Here is a 24,627-nt window from a genome sequence, read left to right as displayed (position 1 = left end):
ATTATTATTATTGGGACAACAGTTGTTATCATGAGTAAATAAATGTTAAATACCAACTAATTTATGTGAATGTATATATACATTATGTTAAAAATAAATGCTTCTCAAGTTTAATTCAAGTCAAGAATTCAAAAATTTAGAAAATAACTCCCACGAGTCACAATTCTTCAGAAAAAATAACGATTGAGAGTCACATTCAAGAGATTGATGAATGGTCATTAAAGGCCTATAAATAGGTCACTTATGACACAAAATGAATGAGAGAGATTATAAGAGAATTTCATTGTCAAGTGCTCTCTCAAAAGAAACTCTTGGACAAATACTTGCAAATCCATTAAGAGTTCATCCATGAACTTTAATTGTAATATTCTTCTCTCTTCAAGAGAGAATTCCTCTTCTTTCTTCTTATACAAAGAAATTGATTAAGGGACCGAGGGTCTCTTAAGTTGTAAGAATTTCTGAACACAAGAGATGGGTTGTCCCTATGTGGTTCAGAAGTTGTAAAGGAATGTACAAAGAGAAAAGAAAATCTCAGATGGGTTGCTTGAGTACTGAACGTAGGCACCGACTTTGTCGAACCAGTATAAAACTGTGTTTGCATTCTCTCTTCCCTTATCTCATTTATTTTGTTGCAATCAATTTTGTCTTGTATGTTTAAAGAACATTATTAAATTGATTGTTGTTTCTTTTGCATTCTGAGTCTATCCCTTTTAAGTTATTGAGACCTCTAGTCAAACAAGTGGTATTAGAACAAGATTCTTGTATAAAGTTTAAAAAACATCAAGAATAGATATGACATCATCTAACTTTTCATTTCCTTAGGGAAATTCTATTAATAGGCCTTTGATATTCAATGATGAGGGTTATCATTATTGGAAAACTCAAATGCAGATCTTTATAGAAGCCATAGATTTAAAGATATGGGAAGCCATTGCATTTGATTCTTTATTCCTACAATGATAGAGAGAAATGCAACTATGTAAATAAAAATTAAAGAATGGAATGATGATGAAAGAAGAAAGAAGAAGATTCTTCCTTAGCCCCAAAATGCTGAGCACATGAGATTCAATTATCATGTCTTCAAAAGAAGAATGAAAAATCTGATAAGAGGAATTTCAAAGAGAAGAAAGAAAAGAAAGGATACATCACTTGGGAAGATAATGTCATAAATTCTTCAAGTGATTCAAAGAATAAAATCAAAGTTTGGGTATCATGATGAAAGATTATGAAAACGGAGAAGAGCAAAGTAGATACATTGATAGCAATTTCTCCAAACACATGACATGCATCAAAGTTTATTCATATTTCTCCCCTAGATAAGTGGATATGTGATTTATGAAGACAACAAACAAATGCCACATTTCTCCCTAAGAAAAGTGAATCTTAAGAAAAGTGAATATATGATTTATGGAGATAACAAAGGCCACTTGATCAACAAGTCCAACAAGTGATATCAAATGATACCAACAAATCACTTGTCTTTGATTGATTACTTTTGATGTTTGTTTTCTACTTGAGTTTAGACTGTTCTTGATGATTGTGATTGAATTTGATTGATTGTGTTTGATAATTGATTGATGATGTAACTGTCTTTGCTTGATTGATATTCAATGTTTGTTAGTTTGATTGATTATATTTTATATTTGATTAATTGTATGATTGTTCCTGATTGAATTTTTTATTGTCTTTAAAGAATGTATTAAACTTTTCAAATTAGTTTCATATTTTAAAAAAACTATTTCAAATTTAGAAAATGAAATTTTGAAATTGAAATTTGAAATTTGAAATTTGAATTTGAAAATTGAAATTTGAAAAGTTAAATTTTAAAATTGAAATTTGAAATTTGAAATTAAAATGTGGAAGTGAAAGTTACTGGAAGTTGAAGTTGGAAGTTGGAAATGGAAGTTATTGGAAGTTAAAAGTTAAAAGTGGAAGTTGAAAGTTGGAAATGGAAGTTGGAAGTTGGAAGGGGAAGTTAACTGGAAGTTGAAGTTGGAAGTTGAAATTTGAAATTTAAAATTTAAAATATAAAATTTGAAATTTGAAATTTGAATTTTTTTAATAGAAATTATCGTGCATAGTTAGTTGATTGTTAATTTAATTAATTTGATTTGAAATGTTTGATGATTGATTGTATTTGATTGTGTTTGATTGATGTGTTATAGTACTTGTTTTTGCTTGATTAATATTGAATGATTGTTTTAATGTCTTCTTTTGGTATCACTTGATTATCATACATTGTAACAAGTAGTAACATTTTTCTCTTCTCTATTCATAATTTGTTTTTGATGTTGACAAAAGGGGAGAAATACATAAAAGATATATGAAATCTTTATGAGATAGCTTTTTATATATGAAATCTTCAACTGTCTCATATAAGCAATCATTGCAAAACAAAGGGGGAGTAAAACTATATACAAATGTATATTTTTTTGTTGTTGTTGCTCTTAACCTACAGTTGGTTGTCATCATTAAAAAGGGGGAGAATGTAAATCATGAAGATTTTGATGATGTCAAAAAGATCAAGCCTTGGATAATGAGCGTCGTCATCAAAAAGGGGGAGAATGTGGATTATGCATTATTTTGATGATGTCGAAAGGAAATCACTTGATTGTCATCATAAAAAAAGGGGAGAATGTGAATGTATGTATACATGATTTTGATGATGCCAAAGATAAGCACTTCTCAAGTTTAATCCAAGTCAAGAATTCAAAAATTCAGAAAATAACTTCCAAGATTCACAACTCTTCAGAAAATAACTCCTGAGAGTCACATCTGTTCAAGAGATTTTTGAATAGTCATCGAAGGCCTATAAATAAGTGACTTGGGACACAAAATGAATGAGAGAGATTCCAAGAGAACTTCATTGTCAAATGCTCTCTCAAAAGAAACTCTTGGACAAACACTTGCAAATCCATTAAAAGTTCATCCATGGACTTCAATTGTAATATCCTTCTCTCTTTAAGAGAGAATTTCTCTTCTTTCTTCTTATAGAATTGTAATATCCTTCTCTTTTTTTTATGAAGTGCAACCATTTTTTTATGTTCCATTTATTTGCTTTGGACAAACAAAATTCCTCTTTCAAACTATTTTTCATTCCATTTGGCTAACCAGTAATGACTAAGTTATACTTCTAACTTTACGATCTATATACCTACACTTGGAATCAAAGTGATGGATTCCACAGTGAAAATCTTGCATGAAACTGCTCATCAACTTACAAAGTGCAAGACAGAACTTCTCAAAAGTAAACACAACATAGATCTCACTCTATGCTATGCACAACGGCAGCAGAGAATCTTCTTGGATGGTTCATGTAAAACTCAAGACACAGTAAAAACCAATAGACCACACTTGCATTAATGGAAAATAGTATCTATCAATTCCAATTTATACTATTCCCAACCTCTTATAGTCTCATTAATAGATAATTTATTATTGTTCTACAATGGGATGGGTACAGAGTCTAGATCCTAGGAGAAAGATGAACCAACAATGCATTTTTCATCACCACAGTGAACTCTTGTTTTTCGGACAAATCCACATCCAATCCTTCTGGAACCTTCCACTCAAAATTCAAAACCAAATTAGCCACAAAGTACTCTAAATGAAGCAAAGCCAGATTATAGCCAGGGCAAATCCTTCTCCCCGCACCAAATGGCATCATCTTAATCTCCTTACTTCCAGTTATATCAAACCCTTCATCATTCAAAAACCTCTCTGGCTTAAATGCCATTGGATCCTCCCATACCTTAGGGTCCCACCCCATCTCAGCCACCATGAAATTCACCGTCCCATTCTTAGGGACCAAATAATCATTAAAAACTACGTCCTCAGTGACAGCATGCGGCAAAACAAAGTGTCCTGGCGGGTGTCGCCTCAAGCCTTCCAAAATCACAGCTTTCAGATAAGGAAGTTTCTGCAGATCTTCCTCTTTCACTTCTCTCACACTCTCACCCAACACGTTTCTAATCTCCTCCACCACCCTTTCTTGCACGTGCGGGTACTTCACCAAATTCGCCGTTATCCACTGCAACGCCGTGGAAGTAGTATCCGTACCCGCGTTCATAAACTCGCTGCACAGCGACACCATTTCCTCTTCGCTCAGCTTGCGTTTCTCCTCAGGCAACTCCAAATCCAACAACGTGTCAACATAGGAAACTACGAAGCCATCACAACCTTTCTTGTCTCGCTTTTGCTTCCTGGCTCTTATAAGCGGAACAAACACGTCCTTTTGCTCCTTGCGGAACCTGAGAAACTCCTTCCAACGTTTGCGGAACAAGACCCGCGTGACTCTGTTCCAGAAATTGAGGATGTTGAACCTGTTGAAGCCCAGAAGCATTTGTCGCAGCACGCGCTCGATGTCTCTGACTTTCCCATCGTCGAGTTGTTCACCGAAGCACATGAAAACGAGCAAGCAGAACATGGCGTATTGGAAGTGATGGATGACTTTTATTGAATTGTTGGATTGTGATGAATCTGATTTGAGGCGCGTGAGGAGGGTGTGGAGGACCCACTTGCGGATTTCGGAGAAGGACTTGACACGGGAGGGGTGGAGCATCTCGGAGGCGAGGTTGCGGCGGAGGGTGCGCCACGTGGCACCGTAGGAGGCGGAGCTGATGTTGTGCTGGTTGCTGGATATGATTTTGCTGACGGCGAGGGCTTTGGGGCGGTCGGAGAAGAGGGAGCCGTTTTGGATGAGGGCTTGGTGGGCCAGGGAGCGGTCGGCGATAAAGACGGCGCGGTGGGAGCCGATGCGGAGAGTGATGACGGGGCCGTATTTGGCGTGGAGGGATCGGAGGATTGGCTCGAGTTCGGAGAAGGTTTTTCGGAGCCATAAGATGCTTGTGATGATTGGGATGTTGGAAGGGCCTGGTGGGGTGGTGATTGTTTTTTTGTTAAGGGAGAAGATGGCTCTGATGAGGATGCAGAGAGAGAGGGAGACGAGGATGATGAACCAGGTTTCCATGTGTGGTTCTCGTTGTTGCAGTTCACCTTTCCTCCAGAGTGAGCGAGGAAAGCTTTGTAGTCTTGTAGATATAGGTCTGAGAATCAATCACCACGTGAAACAATGCGCTATTGGCAAAAGGATGGATATTTTTTTGGCGTGGGCAGCAGGATGGATTAAAAAATATAAAAGGAATAAAATAAATAAATGAAAATTATCTTAAATAAATAAATTGAACATACTGAATATATTATTATCCAATCAGGTCTTCGGAAGGAGTGATAATTTTTAATTATAGATTGAAAACCAATCTTATAATTATATTAACTTAAAGGATCGAATTTTGTGTAAACATTTTAGGTACTACCCAATGGTCATAGGTCCAAATCATGATGGTTATAAAATAAATTAAATAATTTAATTTATAATAATAGATAAAGAAAATATTTTCTGTTTGATTTTCACTTTTTACGAACACCTTTACCCTTAAATGTTATTAAAAAAATTATAAATTATTCTGTGATGTCTAAATTTATAATTTATTGAAAGAATGCTTGAAAATTGAACAATTACACACTCGTCATCTGCTGATAGAGGAAAAAAGTTGAATTTCTTCTACCATGGTTTCCAATAACAAGCACGGTATCACCGAATGCGCAACTTTGACCAAAGCCCACGTGAGCAATTCTTTGCTGGAGGAGTCTTTTTCTGCGGACTCATACTCCTATTTGAATATTACATTAACTTTTTTAAGTATTACTAATATTTAAGAATATATAAAAAAAATTAACTTGTATATTTAAGAAAATAACAAATAATCATATAGTCCAGTAATATGGTTCAGATTACAAAGATAAAAAATAAGGCCAGTTAATGAAATTACAATTCAAAGTACTATGACAGACATACATAATATACTCACGAACGAACAATTATAAAGAAAAAACGTAAAGATTACAATGTCAAAAATAAATAATGATAATCTTTATTAGAGGCTGTGTACAAAAAATTCCATGTGTCATTCATATTTATTGCTAATCAGTATTATGATAATCTTTTTTACTTCCCGTGCTAGAAGAAATATTATGAATACGGTTGTATATTTATTGTGAGGCTATTACACTTCCCGTAATAGTTGATATTTATTTTCTTTATTAGAGGCTATGTAAAAAAATATTTGAAAGATTAAAAAGATAAACATAAAAAATAGGAAAAATCAATAAATCTTGTAATAGCATATACCATAAGTGAAAAAATCATAAATCTTAATAACATATTACTATATAATATGTACCACCACTATTAAATTGTTCTTGGTAACGTATATTTATTTTATTAAATAATAAATATTTTCACACGAAGAAAAATGTTTAAAAATACTTACAGTTACTATTAATAAAAATAAAAATAATGAAGATCTCAACAAATTCATGAACAGATACAATGATGGATTTCATGAATAGATATAATGAACAAAAATGAAAGCATGACAAAATAGTACCAACACTCGAGTATAAAAACTTAAAACTCCTCGAATACTGTTCAATAGTTGGGGGATGAACAGTATAACTGAATAGTTAATAATGTATTTAGTATACTAAGCGCTAGGCTTTTACACTTCCCGTGCATCATACATATTTATTGCTGATTAGTGCATATTACTGTATCATAATGATAATCTTTTTCACTTCCCATGCTAGACTTTTATTATTTGTTATGAATATAATGATAATCTTTTTCACTTCCTATGCTAGACTTTTATTATGGAAAGACTGTTGTATATTTATTGCGAGGCTATTACACTTCCCGTAATCATGATATTTATTTTCTTTGTTAGAGGCTATGTACAAAAAATATTTGAAAAATTAAAAAGACAAACATAAATATGAAAAGTCAATAAATTTTATAATAACATATACTATAAGTGACACGTCAGCCAAGGCAGAGCCTTATTTGTATAAAGATAGAGAGTCGTCGTGCCGATGCACAAACTCATACTAATATTTGAGATTTCATACATATAAATTATTACTACATGTACACACTTATATAATTTTGTTTATTTGGATAATAATAATATTTAAGTATTGCCAGAAAAAAAATACATTAAATAAAATATGAATTTGAAACATGGGCCAAGATTTGTACCGTAGACTTATTAATGGTATTACAAATGAAGTCGTTCCTGTTAGTTTGAATGACCATGGAGAATCAGAAAGAGACATACTCATTCTTGGTACAAACATTAATTTTTTTATCAATAGTGTTAAAATTCATTATGAAATGGTTGAAAATTTAGTTTATTTGGATAATAATAATGTTTAAGTATTGACAGAAAAAATACATTAAATAAAATATGAATTTGAAACATATTTCAAGGTCTGTATCGTAGACTTGTTAATGGTATTGCAAATGAAGTCCTTCCAATTAGTTTGAGTTGCCATGGAGAATCAGAATGAGACATACTCATTTTTGGTATAAACATTAACTTTTTTTTTTATCAATAGTGTTAAAATTCATTATGAAATGACTGAAAATTTAGTTTATTTGGATAATAATAATGTTTAAGTATTGACAGAAAAAATACATTAAATAAAATATGAATTTGAAACATGTACCAAGGTCTGTACCGTAGACTTGCTAATGATATTGCAAATGAAGTCGTTCTAATTAGTTTGAGTGGCCATGAAGAATATACTCATTTTTGGTATAAACATTAACTTTTTTTTATCAATAGTGTTAAAATTCATTATGAAATGACTGAAAATTTAGTTTATTTGGATAATAATAATGTTTAAGTATTGATAGAAAAAATACATTAAATAAAATATGAATTTGAAACATGCGTCAAGGTGTAGACTTGTTAATAGTATTGCAAATGAAGTCATTCCAATTAGTTTGAATGTTCATGGAGGATCAGAAGGAGATATACTCATTCTTGTTAATAGTATTGCAAATAAAATATGAATTTGAAACATGTGTCAAGATCTGTACCGTAGACTTGTTAATAGCCCAAGAAACATTTATTGAAGGGAAATTGAAACAAATTAAATGCAAAAGATAAAAAAATAATAAATGCTTATTGACATTGACGAATTTGATTTATTTTGATGATGATTGACATTGAATTATATTTATTAATTATTTATTTATTTTTCATTTGAAACATTAATCTTATGTTAACATTAATCTTATTTTTTTAACTAACATAATTAAAATATCTAACTCTTCAATAAAAATTTAAAATATCTCCTCTTTGATTCAAGTATGAAACTTATTTTTGATGAAAAAAAAATTAACTACACTTAAATATTTTTTTATTTTTTCAAAATGTATAAATTATTTTACGCTATTAGTGTGAGTTATTTACTTTTTTTTAATACTATAACTTACTTTATCGTGTCTATTGTTTTTACTATCTTTATTTTGAAATCTTTATACTCATGCATTGGAAGAATAGTGCATGTCACGATTTTTCTAATATTGACATTAAATTAATCTATGCACATTATCATTGTTATCATGTTTTTATTATGATATACTGATTTAATTTGAAATGAAAATTAATAAAAATAAGAAAAAAATATGCTTATTAATTAAACATTAATAAATTGATAATGATTATGACAAAAAAATACAAAATTGAAGCTGGTTTTAATAATATGTTAAAGTTGATAGTATAATTTAAAATTGATTGTTAAGTACCTACTAAGTAGGAATAAGTAAACGTCTAAATTATGATTATTTTCATATCATACAAAATACTAAAAAATTGAAGTGAAAGCTCAACAAAATCCAAACAGCCCAAGAAACATTCATTCAAGGGAAACTGAAGCAAATTAAACGCAAAAGTTAAAAAATAATAAATGCTGATTGACATTGACGAATTTGATTTATTTTGATGATGAATAAAGGAGAAAGAGAAAAGAAAAATAGATCCGATGAAGGCTTATGATTAAAATTATAAGAGCGACTAACACATAATAATATAATGTATTTTATAAGAATGGTGGAAGGTCTCAGTGCCTACGCTCAACAAGAATGCCTTGTGGGAATTTTTTGTCATTTTAATTATTTGTTTTATTTGAATAAATTAAATTTTAAAAGTTTAATTTTAATCTTTTATATTTTTAAATTAAATTTATTATTTATTTATTTACTATTCGTTTGAAACATTAATCTTATGTTAATATTTAAATTTTAAAATAATTAATTTATTATAATGATGACTAAAAGCATTATGACAGAAAAGTGCATTGGAAAGACAAGTCTTGGGAACAGAAAATCGCATTGGAAAGGCAAAGAAAAACGCATTGGAAAACCAAGTCTTGGGAACATAAAAACGCATTGAAAAGGCAAACGTCTTGGGAACAAAATATAAATAATTAATTGTTACATATTTACATTTACAATGGAAATAAATGAATAAACACATCGTAACCAGAGCAAAAGCAATGCAAAAGACAAAAAGTATTAAATGCACAATAAAATTAAAATTAATAAAAATCATTAATATTAATTAATTAATAAAAATAATAAATGGAGGTTGACACCGACGTTTTTGGGCGGGAATGAAGGCTCTTGACATTGCCAAACGTAAGCACGGACGCATCCACGTCAGCATCGTGAGCAAAGAAAACGAAGCTTTCTCCTGCAAAGAAAACAAAGCATGGTGAAGAATGTTCAAGAACACCAAAAAGGTCAACATGGTTCAGGAACAACAAAAAATTAAATATTTTTCACTGCGAGAACTAACAAAACAAAACAAAGATAGAACTGTTGGTTTTGTGGAGGAAATTATAAAAAAAATAGAGGAAAGAAGAGAGACAATGCGTATGCAGAGAAAATAGAATTATTCTATTCTAATTCAAATTGTTCTCAGCAGCGATAAATAAATAACAAAAGATAAACTAATTAGATAACAACATATTAGCAAAACAGAATATTAAAACTAACTTGCTCCTTAAAGATAAGAACCATTTATTGACTAGGCTAATCCATTAAAACTGACTTACTCCTAAAATATAGGAAACTAACTTATTTAATAAGTCCTATTTTAAAAACTGAAAAATAAAATATTATGCAGTTACAAAAGTATATCTTCAACAAGAACAAAAGAAACATGAAATGCAAAGGAAGAACAATACTCAACCACAATCAAATAAGGCTGAGAAAAAAAAATCAATATTTGGTGTCTTCGTTGTTGTTGTCGGTCACAAAGATACTCAATGCTATAGATCTAAACCCAAAATGCAAGAAAACCAAGAGAAAGCAACGTTAGAGAAGGCTCAGGAACACACAAATATCTAATCTTTTACAGAGAAAGCAAGAAAACGAACCTATGTTCATGAAGTTTGGAGATAAAAATCGAAGTTTTTTGAGATAAAAATGACAACTTTAGAAGAAACAATGAACATGCAATGAAAAAACAAAAAAAAAAACGCATACAAATGCAAATAGAGGTAAAAAAAAGAAAATGTAGAAGAAGACGGGGAGGGAAAACGAAGCACATCAAAACCACATCAAGAGGGATAGAGGCAAAAATCGAAGCTTTTTGAGATAAAGCAAGAAAACAAACTTGTGTTCATGGAGTTTGGAGATAAAAATCGAAGCTTTTTGAGATAAAAATGACAGCTTTAGAAGAAACAATGAACATGCAGTGAAAAAATAAAAAACTGGAAAAAAAACACATACAAAATCAAAGCTTTTTGAAGAAATGAAATACATCACAAATCTGTCCTCCAAATGTCGGACACTATTTGTTGTCTTCGTTGTTGCTGTCGGTCACAAAGATACCCAATGCTATAGATTTGAACCCAAAATGCAAGAAAACCAAGAGAAAACAACGTCAGGAACACAAAAAAAATTAAGCTTTGACAAAGAAAGCAAGCACACGAACCTGTATTCATAGAGTTTGAAGATAAAAATCGAAGCTTTTTGGAGAAATGAAAATGAAAAATGGAGAGAAAGAAGAGAGAAAGGGGAGATACCAATTAGGGAGAGAGAACGGTAAGATGGTGGAATACCAAATGGGGGAGAGAGAACAGAACAAATGCAATAAAATAATGCATCGGTATCCGTAACATTAAAAATAAAAAAACATAAAAAAAGGTTTACCGTATTGGTAAAATAAAAAATAAAGAAAAACGTAAAAAAAAGGTTGATGTTGACATTTTTGGGCGGGAAAATGGGTTAACCACAGTGCGACACATAGGCATTTAGGAACTTGTTTGTATAATGATAGATGATGAGATTAGAATCTATTAATTGTAAGAATTATATATGATTTAAATTTAAATTGTAATTGATCTAAATTCTTATATATATTTTTCTTTTTTATTTGTGATTCTGTTTTGATACTTTGTCCTCAAAGATGTAAAGAAGATTATGTATTTATTCAGTGTTTCATATCAATGAAAATTATCATATTCCATTATCTTAACATTATATCAGAGCCTGGTTGAGGGAATAAGAAAAAATCGTACCTAACTGGGGAGCGACAGTCCCCGGTGAGCCCTTTTGCTCGCTACCTTTCTTCTATCATTCTTTTTTCAATTTCTGTTGTACCATTCAACTCGTTGCTCTTCTTCTAGCGAACTGTTTCTATTTTTCAACAACTTTTCTAATCAGTGTTCTTATCCGGTGAACCATATTTCGCTGTGCAGAAGCTGTAACTACTAGCACCACTGGACTCGTCTCTTCATCGTCAGTCAAGCCCACCTTTCTCCAGCGCCATCGGAGCTGGCATGTGCCACCACCTTCTCTAGCCATCTTTTTTAATCTTTTCACGTTTTGTCAGATCTACTCCTCTCCGGTGCAATCTAGGTGCACCCACTACCACCATGGTTCTTGTCTTCCTCCGATTCCCTTTCTGTTGTTCTTTTTTTTTCTATCCCCCCGTTGAGACTCCACCATTGGTTCTGAAGCATCCAACTCTTGGTTTTAAGAAAGTCGGAACTTGCTTTGAACCTTCTGAGGTTGATGTGTTTTCCAGCTCTCTCTTTTTCAAGCAATATTCCCCAACTCCATCAACATCCCTAAGTTGTCCTTCAAATGTTTTTTTGTGGAACTCCATTTCTGTTATGTTTTTTTATTTATTAGTGGGAATAAATTTTCTTGTAACAAGTTGATTGCTTAGTAAGCTTCAGCTTGAGGGGGAGTGTTGAAAATTAGAATTAATATTCTGATTCTAGTATTAATTATAGTTTATAGAGATATTATCTTTGATTTAGTGGAAAAAAATATCCTCTATTTATGTATAATTAATGTAATTATTTTGATACCATTTTGTTAACATGGTACCATAGCCAACTCCAAAGCCAGGATGGAGTAAAGAAAATTGTTTCCCACTGGGGATAGCCCATCGGGGACCTGTTGTCCCCGGTGGATCTTTATACTCGCCACACCTTTTCTGGCAAACTTCTTTCCTATGTTTCCGCTTTCTGGGGGACCTTTATGGTTGTCATATTTATTTTGGCAACTTGCTTTCGCTTTGCAACGACCCTTTTCTCCTTTCCTAGAAATTTTTCCAGTCATCACTAGCTGCCGTCACTTTTTCAGTGACCCACTGTCCTGGTGGACCTGTCTGCTCGTTACCCATCTTCCAACGAGCCTTTTACGCTTTTCCGGCAACATATAAACCTTTGCACCAGTTGCAAGGGGTTACACTCAATCCTTTGGGGTTGATTACCAAGAAACCTTTGCACCAGTTGCAAAGTTCAATACCGTGAGGGTGTTATTATCGCTTTCATCAAAGAGAAGATTGAAGATGGTATTATTGTCTTTCCTTTTGTAAGATCAGAACAACAACTTGCTGATATGCTGACCAAGACAGTAGGCTCCAAGGTCCTTAGTAATTCTCTTGACAAGTTGGAAATGTGTGACATCCATGCACCAACTTGAGAGGGGGTGTTAGAATCCATTAATTGTAGGGATTGGATATGATTTGAATTTAAATTGTAATTGATCCAAATTCCTATATATTTTCTCCTTTTTTATTTGTGATTCTTTTTTGATATTTTTTCCTCAATAATCTTGAAAGATGTTGAAAGGATCATGTATTTATTCACTGTTTCATATCAATGAAAATTATCAGATTCTATTTTCTTAACAAATGAGACAATTAGAGTGATGTCGTTTTGTGTTGTCGCAAATAGAAACCGGAAGTGAGTGAGTAGTACTAAAGAAAGTGAGTGTGTTCTGATTTGTTGTTGTTGTGTTATGAATTTGTGATATGAATATGATGATATACCATGCAACCACAACTTTGGTTTGGTTTGAAACTACTAAAGGTTGGTTCATTCATTCGTTCGGTTTGCTTTTGAAGCTCCCACCCACGCCAAACTATGAAGGATCTCACTAGAACAACAATAACTTTTCAGTTAAAACTATTAATAATTATTAATGTGACTTTTTAAACAAGATAATATAGCTTACCAAGTTGAATGCCCTACAATTTTGACCACTGGATCCGACCTTCTTCTCCGTGTGCAACACATTGAAACTAAAATTTATGTGTTAATTTTTAAATTTAAAATGCAAGCTACAATCTTGAAGAACATGATATTGTTATCTTTTTTGTTATTTTTAACACTCCACATTATTGTAAGTCGTAACCATCGTAAACTTACTTCTCTTTCCTGCACAGACGATAAAATATCTATCTTTTGTATTTTGGGTCTACTACAATTCTGAGAAGCTACTCAAAATTCTGAGGTTAATTTTTCTTTTATTTTCTTAAATATTTATTTTTATTCATGTTTTGTTTGTTATTGAATATTTTTCTTTAAATTATACCATCTTTGTTGGGTTCATTTATAATTGAGAAGGGGTCTTCCATATTAATGTATATCTTTTTTCTTTTATTTCTGCACCAACCACTCTATCTTGCTTCATCTCTACCTCCTTTGTTTTTTTTTTTTCCCAATTTTTTCATGTTTTATTTTCTCTAATTTTAACTTTTGATTTTTTTTTTCTGATTTTGATTAGATGAAGAATCATTGTTTTTTATTTAACCAAGTATTAGTTTGTTACGTAGCTATCGCTAGATCATTTTTATTCTTAAAATTGAGTAACGATTCTTATCTTTTGTCACACAATTTGTTTACTAGACACTATAGGGTGAGATTTGACAGATGGAAAGGAATGAAAATACAAGCCAAAAATCAATTAGTGAGATAGTTTGCGCATGTGTATATATATATATATATATATATATATATATGGCATTTTTTTACATGACAGTAGTTTATTTTATTATTCATCATTAAAATTGTGAAGAAACAACTTAATATAATCAACCAATTAACAAATATCAAGCCATTGTTTTAACAATAGTGGTTCATTTAAGAAGTCAAAAGAGTAGTGAGGTAGTTTGAAATATAAAAATTCAAAAAAATATTTAGTAGTTTGACATTTTAAAATTAAAAAAATGGATGTTTTCAAATAGTAGTTTGGAATTTTAAAATAAAAAATGAAATTTTTTAAATAATAGTGGTTCATTTTTTTAAAAAAAGATAAAAACATATTAGTGGGGTAGTTTGAATTTTTTTTATTTATAAAAGGCAGTTTTTTTACATTATAGTTGTTTTTTTTTATTCATCCTTAAAAATGTGAAGAAACAATTTTATCCAACCAAACAATTAACAAATATTCAAAATTTTAAAATTAAAAAATATCATTTTTTTAAATAATCGTGGTTTATTGTTTTTAAAAAAGCCAAAAACATATTAGTGGGGTAGTTTGAATTTTTTTATATAACAAGGTAGTTTTTACACAATAGTGATTTATTTTATTATTTATCATTAAAAATGTAAAGAAATAACTTAACCCAATCAAACAATTAACAAATATCAAGTGATTATTTTAACAGTAAATATGAACCAATATAACATAAAATAGATATTAAAAAAATATAGTTGTGCATAAATTTCCAAAAGAATAAATAAGAAAACCTCTTTTATGTTTGAAATAATTAAAGAATATAAGATTAAATAGTTAAAGAGATATCACCCATGTTCAAATTATCTCTATCCTCCATTTATTATAGGTAAGTTAGTCCTAAATCCATTTATCTATGATTTATAACAATAGATAAAGAGGACATAATTTTTTGTAACCGCTTTGATCTTGGACAATTTTTATTAGTCTCATTCTGCCCTTGTTAATTACATACTCTCCCACTTAAAGTAATAGTATTTTTTGGATTTAAAAATGTACCAATTACTTAATTAAATTTCCATTTTTTTTCTAACTTATTTTTTTTTTATTTTTAAAATTTTGTAACTATCTAGATTATATACTGTATCTTAATTTAACATGTCATCCTTATAAGAGAAATTACAATTTTTTATGATAAATTACAATTTTTTTAATTTATAATATGACATGTATATTAATTTTAATTTATTTTTATTAAAAATACATGGTACAAAAACTCATATATATAAAAATTACAATAATACTTTAACAAAACAAAAAAATGCATATACCTAAGAATTTGTGGAGTGTTTGGTATTTTGTTTTCCTTTTCTGAGTAATAGTAATCAACTTGTGATTTTGATTTTCGTAATCAGGATTTATTATTATTTTCTATTATAAAAAATGCCTAATTATTTTAACAATATATGCTGGTTGATTCAAGCAACAAAAGTAAAACAAATGCGTTAATAATACTATTTAATTAATATAGACACACTCAATGTAAATAGCCGTTAAAATAAATCACACTCAATTAAAAGAAGCTAGCACCGAATGTCTTTTTTACTTAAAAAAAGTAAAACAATAATAATATTTTTCATACATAAACTATTTAATTAATATTATTTGTCTTTTCAAAATATAAAACTGTTTGTTGCATTCTTCACACTCAATTTTCTTTTACTTTTATATCTTAATTCTATATAAGAAAGTTTATATCATATAAGTAACTTAAACCTATATATTAGTCTCTCCCGCAAATTTAACACTACCCCACACGATTTTATCTATTACCTCATCCTCCCCCTAAAATTATGTACCCAAAGATTCATGAGAAGGTTGACGCTTGCCATTGCCACGGAGGACGCACAGAAAGTCATGAGTTTGATAATTTATTTTAATCATGATGTTTAAGCTACAAGAGAATGGATTCGTGTGAGTGACAGATGAAATCGAAGCAAAAGGAGAAAAATTAAAAGAGAACGAAAAAAGGGGATTTGTACTTTGATTTTTTCCTATTTTCTTTTTTCCTTGTTTCTTTGTGGGGTTGCAAGTAGTCAGTGGCGAGATGATTTTGTTCACGGTGATTCATTTTAGTTTGTTGTTGTTGTTTGCAACAGAGGTTTGTTATTACTGTTGATAGAGATGGTGATTTCGTTGTTATTGGAGAGTTTTGGTGTGACTTGATGGTGGTTAATGAGTCAATGGTGGTTTTTATTTTTTTTGAGGGGGATTTGTGAAAACATGTTTAAGGTTGGTGGTGAGTGGTGTTAGTTTAGTTCATCGAAATTTGGTAACAATTTAGTCTTTTTGCGTTAGCAATAGGCAACAAAATTTAGGATGACAAATAGGTTCAAGGTAAAATTAATTGTTTAGGTTATTTGAGAAAATTGATAATGAGATAAATTTGTGATATTTTTTAAAAATTTTATTTTTTTATTTTTCAGGAATCCAATTGTTGTGGACCAAATTGGATATTTACACTATAATCACTTATAAGAGAGATGATATTGAACTAGTTTGTTTAAACTTATTTGTTAAAAAAATACTTATTTTAATAAAATAAATAGCTTTATGTTTTAATGTGTTTTTCTAACTATTTATGTTAAAAAAACGATTTTCTACTTATTTTGAAAAAAATCATATATCCTTATTAAATAAACAAACAAATTTTAAAAAATGCTTATTTTAAAATTACTTATTTTAATTTTAGACAAATTGGTCCATTATCAAAATTATATTTAATTTGTATATTATATAGTCTTAATTAATTTGGTTCCTCTAGAATTTTCTTTCAAGCTCCATCACAGATTTTGGGGTGATGGTGATGATATTTCAACATCTCATTTTATTTTATTTTTTTTAAAAGAGTGTTCTTAACATTTCCTTAGCCAGTTAATATACATTATAATTTTTTTGTACAGTAGTAATTCATGAAACACTTAAGCTCCTTTCTTTCATATGATCACCCTTTACCCATATAAGCCTAAATTAATAGATATATTTAAACAAATGTTTATGATGAAGGAGTGGGACGAGAATGGGTTGTTCACGATGTGCTGGCCCGATCGAGTTGACATCTTCACATGCTACAGCCCAACAATATCTTATAGAATCATAGTAACCCTTCTTAATTAAATATACACAAGTGAATTTTAATAATATTTTTTTGTCTAATACTTACTAAAAATATTACTAATTTTTTTTGATAACATTAAAAAAATACTATCAAATATAAATAAATATTATTAATATGTTTGGTGACATTTTATCAAATGTTATGTATAACTCATGTCTCTTAAGATATGAAAGTTACATACTCCTTCAAGATGTAAATAAAAATATAGTTTCCAATCAAGTACACGAAGGCAGTTATCAACGGTTTTCAGACAAGAGACATGAAGACATAGTTGCCAACATCTTAGGTAGATAGTTCAAATGATTTTTTCTGGGTTAGGAAGATCACAATGACTCCATTACACCAACACAACACATAAGAAAATAACTACTAGTTACCAGAAAAATATATATGTTTGAACTCATTCTTTAATGTAGTTTACCGTATCTATACTTTTGTTTCTCATTGATCAATTTGCATGTCTACAAATCTCATCTTCTACATTATTTTTCCAAACTCTAAATTCCTTCCAATTATCATTTCTTCTCTAAACTCAAACTCATTTATTTTGATGTCATTTACATTATGCAATTTTATCTTATTTAGCATTTCAATTTGATTTCCTTTTTAAAGCATTTTACATTACAATCATTGTCTTTTCTTCACATTTTAACTTTATTTATCAGTCAATTTACACATATTTACTTTTTTTAGAAGCATCTTTATGATAAAAAAAACCATAGCCTTATTCAAAGAACTACTTTTACCAATATACTCAAAATAAGCGTATTTCAATTTGAAATTTAATTATACATTAGTTTCTGAAACTACCATTTTATATAAGATTTGGTTGTCAAAATGACTATTTCAAATATGATACGGAAATACTTGATCATCTTAAAGTCTTACGCTTATTCCTTTGATTTCATAATTCTTTTAATTGAAAGTTATAATAACTGTTAGTTTAATAAAAAAGAATTTATAATCGGGATTCTGTTAAAATTAAATAAAATAAGTTGTTTGTGATTGATATGAATCAAATGTGAATAAATGATGAGTTACATTTTGTTTGCTTGAAAGAATTTTCACCATAAACAGGGTCATTCCAAGCTTGCAAGGCTATGTAGTAGTATCTACTCAACTCCAGGAGGGGTAGGACTCTCTTGGGCATGCAGATAAATTTTGCTGAAGGCAGTGGCTTAAGCAGTGTCGAACCAGTGTATGAGCATTTATTTATTTATTCCTAAAGTCCTTTGTAGATGAGTACATAAGATGATGAATTCGTATTGGTGGAGGATATGTAGAAGAGATCATAAAGGGATTCATCGATTCTCTTAGAAAAACTCTCTATGGCTAAGGAGGTAGCTGGTATGAACTTTAGAAACACTTATGGATTTAACCTTGCACTACTGGGGAAACAAGATTGGAATCTGTTATCTAACCTAGGTACTATGGTTTCAAAATTATTCAAAGATAAATACTATCCAAAAAAGGAAATTCATAAAGGCTCATTAAGGTGGGCCATAACCCATCGTACTCTTGACGTAATATCTGCGTTTCGCGGGTTGGGTTGAGGGAGGACTGTAGGAGGAAGATAGGAGATGCATCAAGGATAAATATTTGGGCTGAACCTTGGGTCTAAGGTAACCAAGCTAATCGGCTTTTGAGAAACCCCCTCCCGGGCAGTGAGCAATTAATAGTTCAAGAGAATCCGGGAGTTGGATGAGGATGTCATCCGAGTCTTATTTGAATACCAAGATGCTGCTGAGATCTTGAGGACCCTTTGTGCAAATCACAGATTGCTTGTCCTTAGTCTTATCTATCCCCACTTTAGTGTGGACAAGATTATACTTCCTTTGTTTGTCTTTTATAAGTAAAAAAAAAAAAATTAAAGTAAATTTTGATTAATTTTACTTTATTTAATGAGATTATATTTATAATATTCTTTATTTTATAAGAGATTTATGCTTATAATTTAGGAAAAATATTTTTTTAATTAAAAATATACAATTTAATGAAATTAATTAATTTTCTTAATAAATGTGAAATTAATTTTATTTGCTTATAAAAGAAAATAAAATTTGGAAAGGAGGGGGGGGCTTGCTTGCCGATTTCTCATATCATATGTATATTATATTATTATTAGATACATACATTATAGTATATTAAAAGAGGAAGGAACACATTATATCAAGAGGAATGAACACAGTGCATGAAAAGGAATGGTAGACTGTGCATTAATGCACAGAGAGGGCAACATGAATCCCAAGGACAAAAATCGAACCAATTATTATATCGCATCATTTGGCAACGCCATTAGAGAAGAGAAAGGGGTTACCAGGTAACCCATCATTTTCTCACTCTCTCACGTTTTCCTTTCTTCTCTTCCTCCATTCTTTCTCCTTTTTTTTCTATTTTGCGATTTGCTGCTTCATTTCGTTTTATCTCACTGGGGGCACCTTGGTCGTTGTCGAGGTTCATGTGGATTGGACTGCGATGTATGATTTGTTATTGCGTTTTGTTTTGGTTATTCACACATTCCTTATTGCCTTGCTCATGACATTTTCGTTTTCTTTAGCTCCATTGCCACACCACCACCGTGTCGCGATGCTGCCATCATCGCCTAACCGGCCTCACGCCACCGGGCCCTGCACCAATGGCGCCACGGAGGCATATCACCCTTTGTGGTAGCGGTCTCCTTTCTCGTGTTGTTTTGGGATTAGACAATTAGTATTTTTTCAACCCTGTTGCTTAATTGTTGGTTGGATCGAGTTGCCTTGACCCTGTCTTTTAAACCTTCCCTCCTACATTTACATCCCTTGAAAATAAAATAAAAACTTCTATTTACACCCATTTTTCATTCAGGCATACATCCTTTTTGCTTTTGGGATTTGACAAGTAATTTACATATGTTTAATTTGAATTGTTATCATTAATTTACATATCTTTGTTTACATAAAAAATAATTTGAATTGTTATCATTAATTTACATATCTTTATTTTTTAATTTTTATTTTTTATCAATAATTTTACATCTATTTCTGGTACTGGAATCTTTTACTCACTTCATTTAAATGACCCCTCTAGTTTTGTTGGTTTGTCTTGGGGGAGAACGAATTATAGTATGAAGGGAGAAATGTGTTAGAGCACTAATATTCATAGTACCTATGAATTGTGGGGGAAACGAAATGAAATAGGTAAAATATGTTAAGGAACTAAAGGTAATAGTTGATATAAGTGGCAAATTGGACATTTACATCATGATTATATACTCCAAGTGGCGAAAATCCAAATTATTAGCCTCTCATTAACGGATATCTGCTCGAAAAATTCAGAAGTGTGTCAATAAATTAACTACATTCATTTCACAATTGGAATATGAAAAATGTCTAGAAGACCAACATTAGCTTATTAAACTTAGTTGATTCGTACAATACAATTTTGTATTGCTGTTTCTTTTTTGTTCAAAAAGAAAATTGCAGGAAAAGTACACAACTGATCCAGAAATCAAAACAGAATCAAGTGCCTCGAGCACATCCAACTGCCATTGTAAAAAACAATTATTTAGTTACCTGCAACAGCCAACAGCGTTGGGGTGGATCAGTTGCTTTGAGAAAGACGTACAAAGGATTTATGGTCTAACAAAGCCTACACCATGAATAAAGGTACAAACTCATCATGACCATCTAAATAAAGTAATGTTTGACACTTTTGGCAAGATTGTGCTGGTGATTGTCAATAAGAACTCATCATGTGGCTTAAAAGCTAACTTCTTGTCAAAGTACCATAGAAACTTTCTATAATAACTATTAGTTTAAAAACTAACTGTACCAGAAATCCCAAAATTTGTGAGGTACTATATAGAAATCCTACACATAAAAACCATTATTAAACCATACTTGCATTAACCCCAAAGTATCAATCCATGTCAATTTTATAGCAAGAAATTATTTTCCAACCTATCATTGATAGGCAATTTATTAGCACTGATATGTGCAGAGTCTAGATCCGAGGAGAAATATGAATCTGCAATGCATTTTTCATCACCCCACTGAACTCCAGTATCTCAGACAAATCCACATCCCCTCCTTCTGGAACCCTCCACTTAAAATTCCAAACCAAATTAGCCACAAAGTACTCCAAATGAAGCAAAGCCAAATTATAGGCAGGGCAAATCCTCCTCCCCGCTCCAAACGGCATCATCTTAATCTCTTTATTTCCAGTTATATCAAACTCCTCATCATTCAAAAACCTCTCTGGTTTAAACGCCATTGGATCCTCCCATACCTTAGGGTCCAAACCTATCATCGCCACCATGAAATTCACTGTCCCATTCTTAGGAACCAAATAATCATTAAAAACAACGTCCTCGGTCACAGCATGCGACACAATGTGCGCTGGCGGGTGACGCCTTAATCCTTCCAAAATCACAGCTTTGAGATAACTCAGTTTGTGCAAATCTTCCTCTTTCACTTCCCTCTCTTCTCTCTCACCAACTATTTCTCTAATCTCCTCCACCACCTTTTCTTGCATGTGCGGGTACTTCACCAAATTCGCCATTATCCACTGCAACGCCGTCGAAGTAGTATCTGTACCCGCGTTCATAAACTCATTACAGAGCGTCACCATTTCCTCTTCGCTCAGCTCCCGTTTCTCCTCAGGCAACTGCAAATCCAACAACGTGTCAACATACGAAACAACAACGCCGTCGTTTAATCCAACACCTTCTTTGGCTCGCTTTTGCTTCCTGGCTCTTATAATCGGAACCATGACATCCTCTTGCTCCTTCCGATACCTAAACAACTCCTCCCAACGTTTGTGGAGCAGAATCATCGTGACTTTAGGCCAAAAGTTGAGAATGTTGAACCTGCCAAACCGCAGAAGCATTTGGCGCAGCACGCGTTCGATGTCTCTGACTTTCCCATTGTCGAGTCGTTCCCCGAAGCACATGAACACAAGCAAGTAGAACATGGCGTATTGGAAGTGATGGATGACTTTTATTGGATTGTTGGATTGTGATGAATCTGATTTGAGGCGCGTGAGGAGGGTGTGGACGACCCACTTGCGGGTTCTGGAGAAGGACTTGACGCTGGAGGGGTGGAGCATCTCGGAGGCAAGGTTGCGGCGGAGGGTGCGCCACGTGACGCCGTAGGAGGCGGAGCTGATGTTGTGTTGGTTGCTGCTGAGGATTTTAAGGGCGGCTCGGGCCTTGGGGCGGTCGGAGAAGAGGGAACCGTGTTGGATTAGGGCTTGGTGGGCGAGGGAGTGATCGGCAATGAATATGGTGCGCTCAGTGCCAATGCGGAGAGTGATGATGGGGCCATATTTGGCGTGGAGTGTTTTCACAACTGCTTCGAGTTCGGAGAAGGTTTTTCGGAGCCATAGAATGCTTGAGATGATTGGGATGTGAGGAGGGCCTGGAGGGATGGTTATGGTTTTCTTGTGATGAGAGAATAGTATGGCTCTTGTCAGCATGCAGACACAAAGAGTGACTGGGATTATGAACCAGGCTTCCATGGGTGGGGACTTGGTTCACTTTTCACGAGAGTGAGAGTGAGGCTCAGTGTCGTTGATAATTACGGTGTGAGTGTCAAATGAGAGTCAATTATATAGCTGAGTTGGTTGTTGAATTGTTTGTAACTCTTATATGTTCTGGATTCCTGCTTATTAAAAAGAATGATAGCGAACTACGTCGTGGAAATAATGCACAACCTCAGCCATAAGGATATGATATTTTAATTGCATGAATCTCAGCCATGTATCTCAAAAATTAATGTCTGATTAATTTACATTTCCTTTTCTCGCAGGTTGACTAAAGGACAATCAAAAGAAAAAACCAAAATAGGAAAACTCACGTCCTTAAAAGGACACTCCAGCGCGCGGCATCTGCATGTAAATTAGTGAAGTTAGCACATTGATTTCCTTCCCCTGAGAGTATGAGTCAGGAACACGTTCCAATTGTGCTGCTGCTTGTCCTGCATGTAACTTAGTGAAGTTAGCACATTGATTTCCTTCCCCTGAGAGTATGAGTCAGGAACACGTTCCAATTGTGCTGCTGCTTGTCCTGCATGTAACTTAGTGAAGTTAGCACATTGATTTCCTTCCCCTGAAGTATGAGTCAGGAACACGTTCCAATTGTGCTGCTGCTTGTCCTGCATGTAACTTAGTGAAGTTAGCACATTGATTTCCTTCCCCTGAGAGTATGAGTCAGGAACACGTTCCAATTGTGCTGCTGCTTGTCCTGCATGTAACTTAGTGAAGTTAGCACATTGATTTCCTTCCCCTGAAGTATGAGTCAGGAACACGTTCCAATTGTGCTGCAGCTTGTCCTTTATATTATATTATATAGAAGCATGCATATTTTATCCATTAATTAAAGGGAAGCACTCCTCTGATTAATTTACATTTATAAAAAATATTTTATACCGGTAGTAATTCATGAAAATTAAAATCTGAAATATAAGGACACGCGGCTAAGCAGGAAGTTCTTAAGCTCCTTTCTTTCATACGATCACTCATATAAACCTAAATTAATATAATGAGCTGATTTTTTGGCTAAGATAGATGTCCACTCAGCTCACCAGTTTAGTCTTTTCAGTTCTAATCCTAGATATTTATACAAATGTTTGCGATGAAGAAGTGGGGCAATACAATGTGTGTTCTGACGTCATCTTATGTAGGGACGTTTGGTGGTGAGATTTGATTTTTAACATAACATAAAAATGGATTTAGTTTGATTCCGGTTCAGCATAGCATCACATCAGAACTAAATCGAATCCAACTTTTACCGCGTTTGATTCGGTTCGGTTCAATTTGAGGATTTTTTATGTTATAATACTTTAAAATCTATTAACTAACAAAATTATTATTGTTATATTATTTTAAAAATTAATTTTATTTTTTATTAAATTTTGTTTAACATATTTTATTTAAAAATTATTATTTTTACTTTTATTTAGAATTGATATAAAATAATATTATCAACTTTTTTAACATATATAATAGTAATTTGTATTTTACTTGATATTTAATATTATTTTTAATAATATTGATATATCATTTTTTAATATATGAATGTAAAATATCTATCTTGGTTATAAAGTAAAGAAAAGTAATAAATTATTTAATATTTATTATTAATTACTATAATAAAAAATCAATATAATTATAATATATAATTTATTTGATTTGGATTGATTTCTTTTATAATAAGATTCGAAAATCAAATCAAACTGTAAAAATTATGTGATTTTTTAGATTTTTATTTTTATAATTTTCACAGTTTTTGATATTTTTTTTTTGGGATAGATTTAATGAATCACAAACAATTTGGTTCGCCCTCATCTTATGCGAAATTGGAGTT

At 31.8% G+C, this 24,627-nt stretch overlaps 2 protein-coding genes across 3 annotated transcripts; both read right to left on the bottom strand.

Moving 5' to 3' along the window:
• Positions 1–3,334: 3,334 nt before the first annotated feature.
• Positions 3,335–5,072, bottom strand: LOC100792037 (cytochrome P450 89A2). Its single transcript, XM_003529376.5, has one exon. It carries the CDS (start codon positions 4,967–4,969, stop codon positions 3,467–3,469), a length of 1,503 nt encoding a protein of 500 aa, XP_003529424.1. The 5' UTR covers positions 4,970–5,072; the 3' UTR covers positions 3,335–3,466.
• A 15,617-nt stretch (positions 5,073–20,689) lies between these two features.
• LOC100791509 (cytochrome P450 89A2) lies at positions 20,690–22,893 on the bottom strand. Of its 2 annotated transcripts, none has more exons than XM_041017380.1 (2): positions 21,224–22,893; positions 20,690–20,912 (listed from the first exon to the last, which is right to left on the bottom strand). In XM_041017380.1, the coding sequence occupies exon 1, from the start codon at positions 22,779–22,781 to the stop codon at positions 21,267–21,269; it is 1,515 nt and encodes a 504-aa protein (XP_040873314.1). In that variant the 5' UTR covers positions 22,782–22,893; the 3' UTR covers positions 20,690–20,912; positions 21,224–21,266. The 2 variants fall into 2 exon arrangements, with proteins under 2 accessions (XP_040873314.1, XP_040873315.1); XM_041017381.1 differs by having other exon boundaries at positions 20,690–20,836.
• Between the last annotated feature and the right edge of the window lie 1,734 nt (positions 22,894–24,627).

This window comes from Glycine max, chromosome 7 (genome assembly GCF_000004515.6).
Source record: "Glycine max cultivar Williams 82 chromosome 7, Glycine_max_v4.0, whole genome shotgun sequence".
Lineage (NCBI taxonomy): Eukaryota > Viridiplantae > Streptophyta > Magnoliopsida > Fabales > Fabaceae > Glycine > Glycine max.
The sequence above is the reverse complement of the archived record's forward strand: the minus strand, read 5'-3'. Positions and strand labels throughout refer to the sequence as shown.

What these genes read in the sequence shown, in the direction of transcription:
- LOC100792037 (XM_003529376.5), bottom strand. Translation starts at nt 4,969, where the DNA reads ATGGAAACCTGGTTCATCATCCTCGTCTCCCTCTCTCTCTGCATCCTC.
- LOC100791509 (XM_041017380.1), bottom strand. Translation starts at nt 22,781, where the DNA reads ATGGAAGCCTGGTTCATAATCCCAGTCACTCTTTGTGTCTGCATGCTG.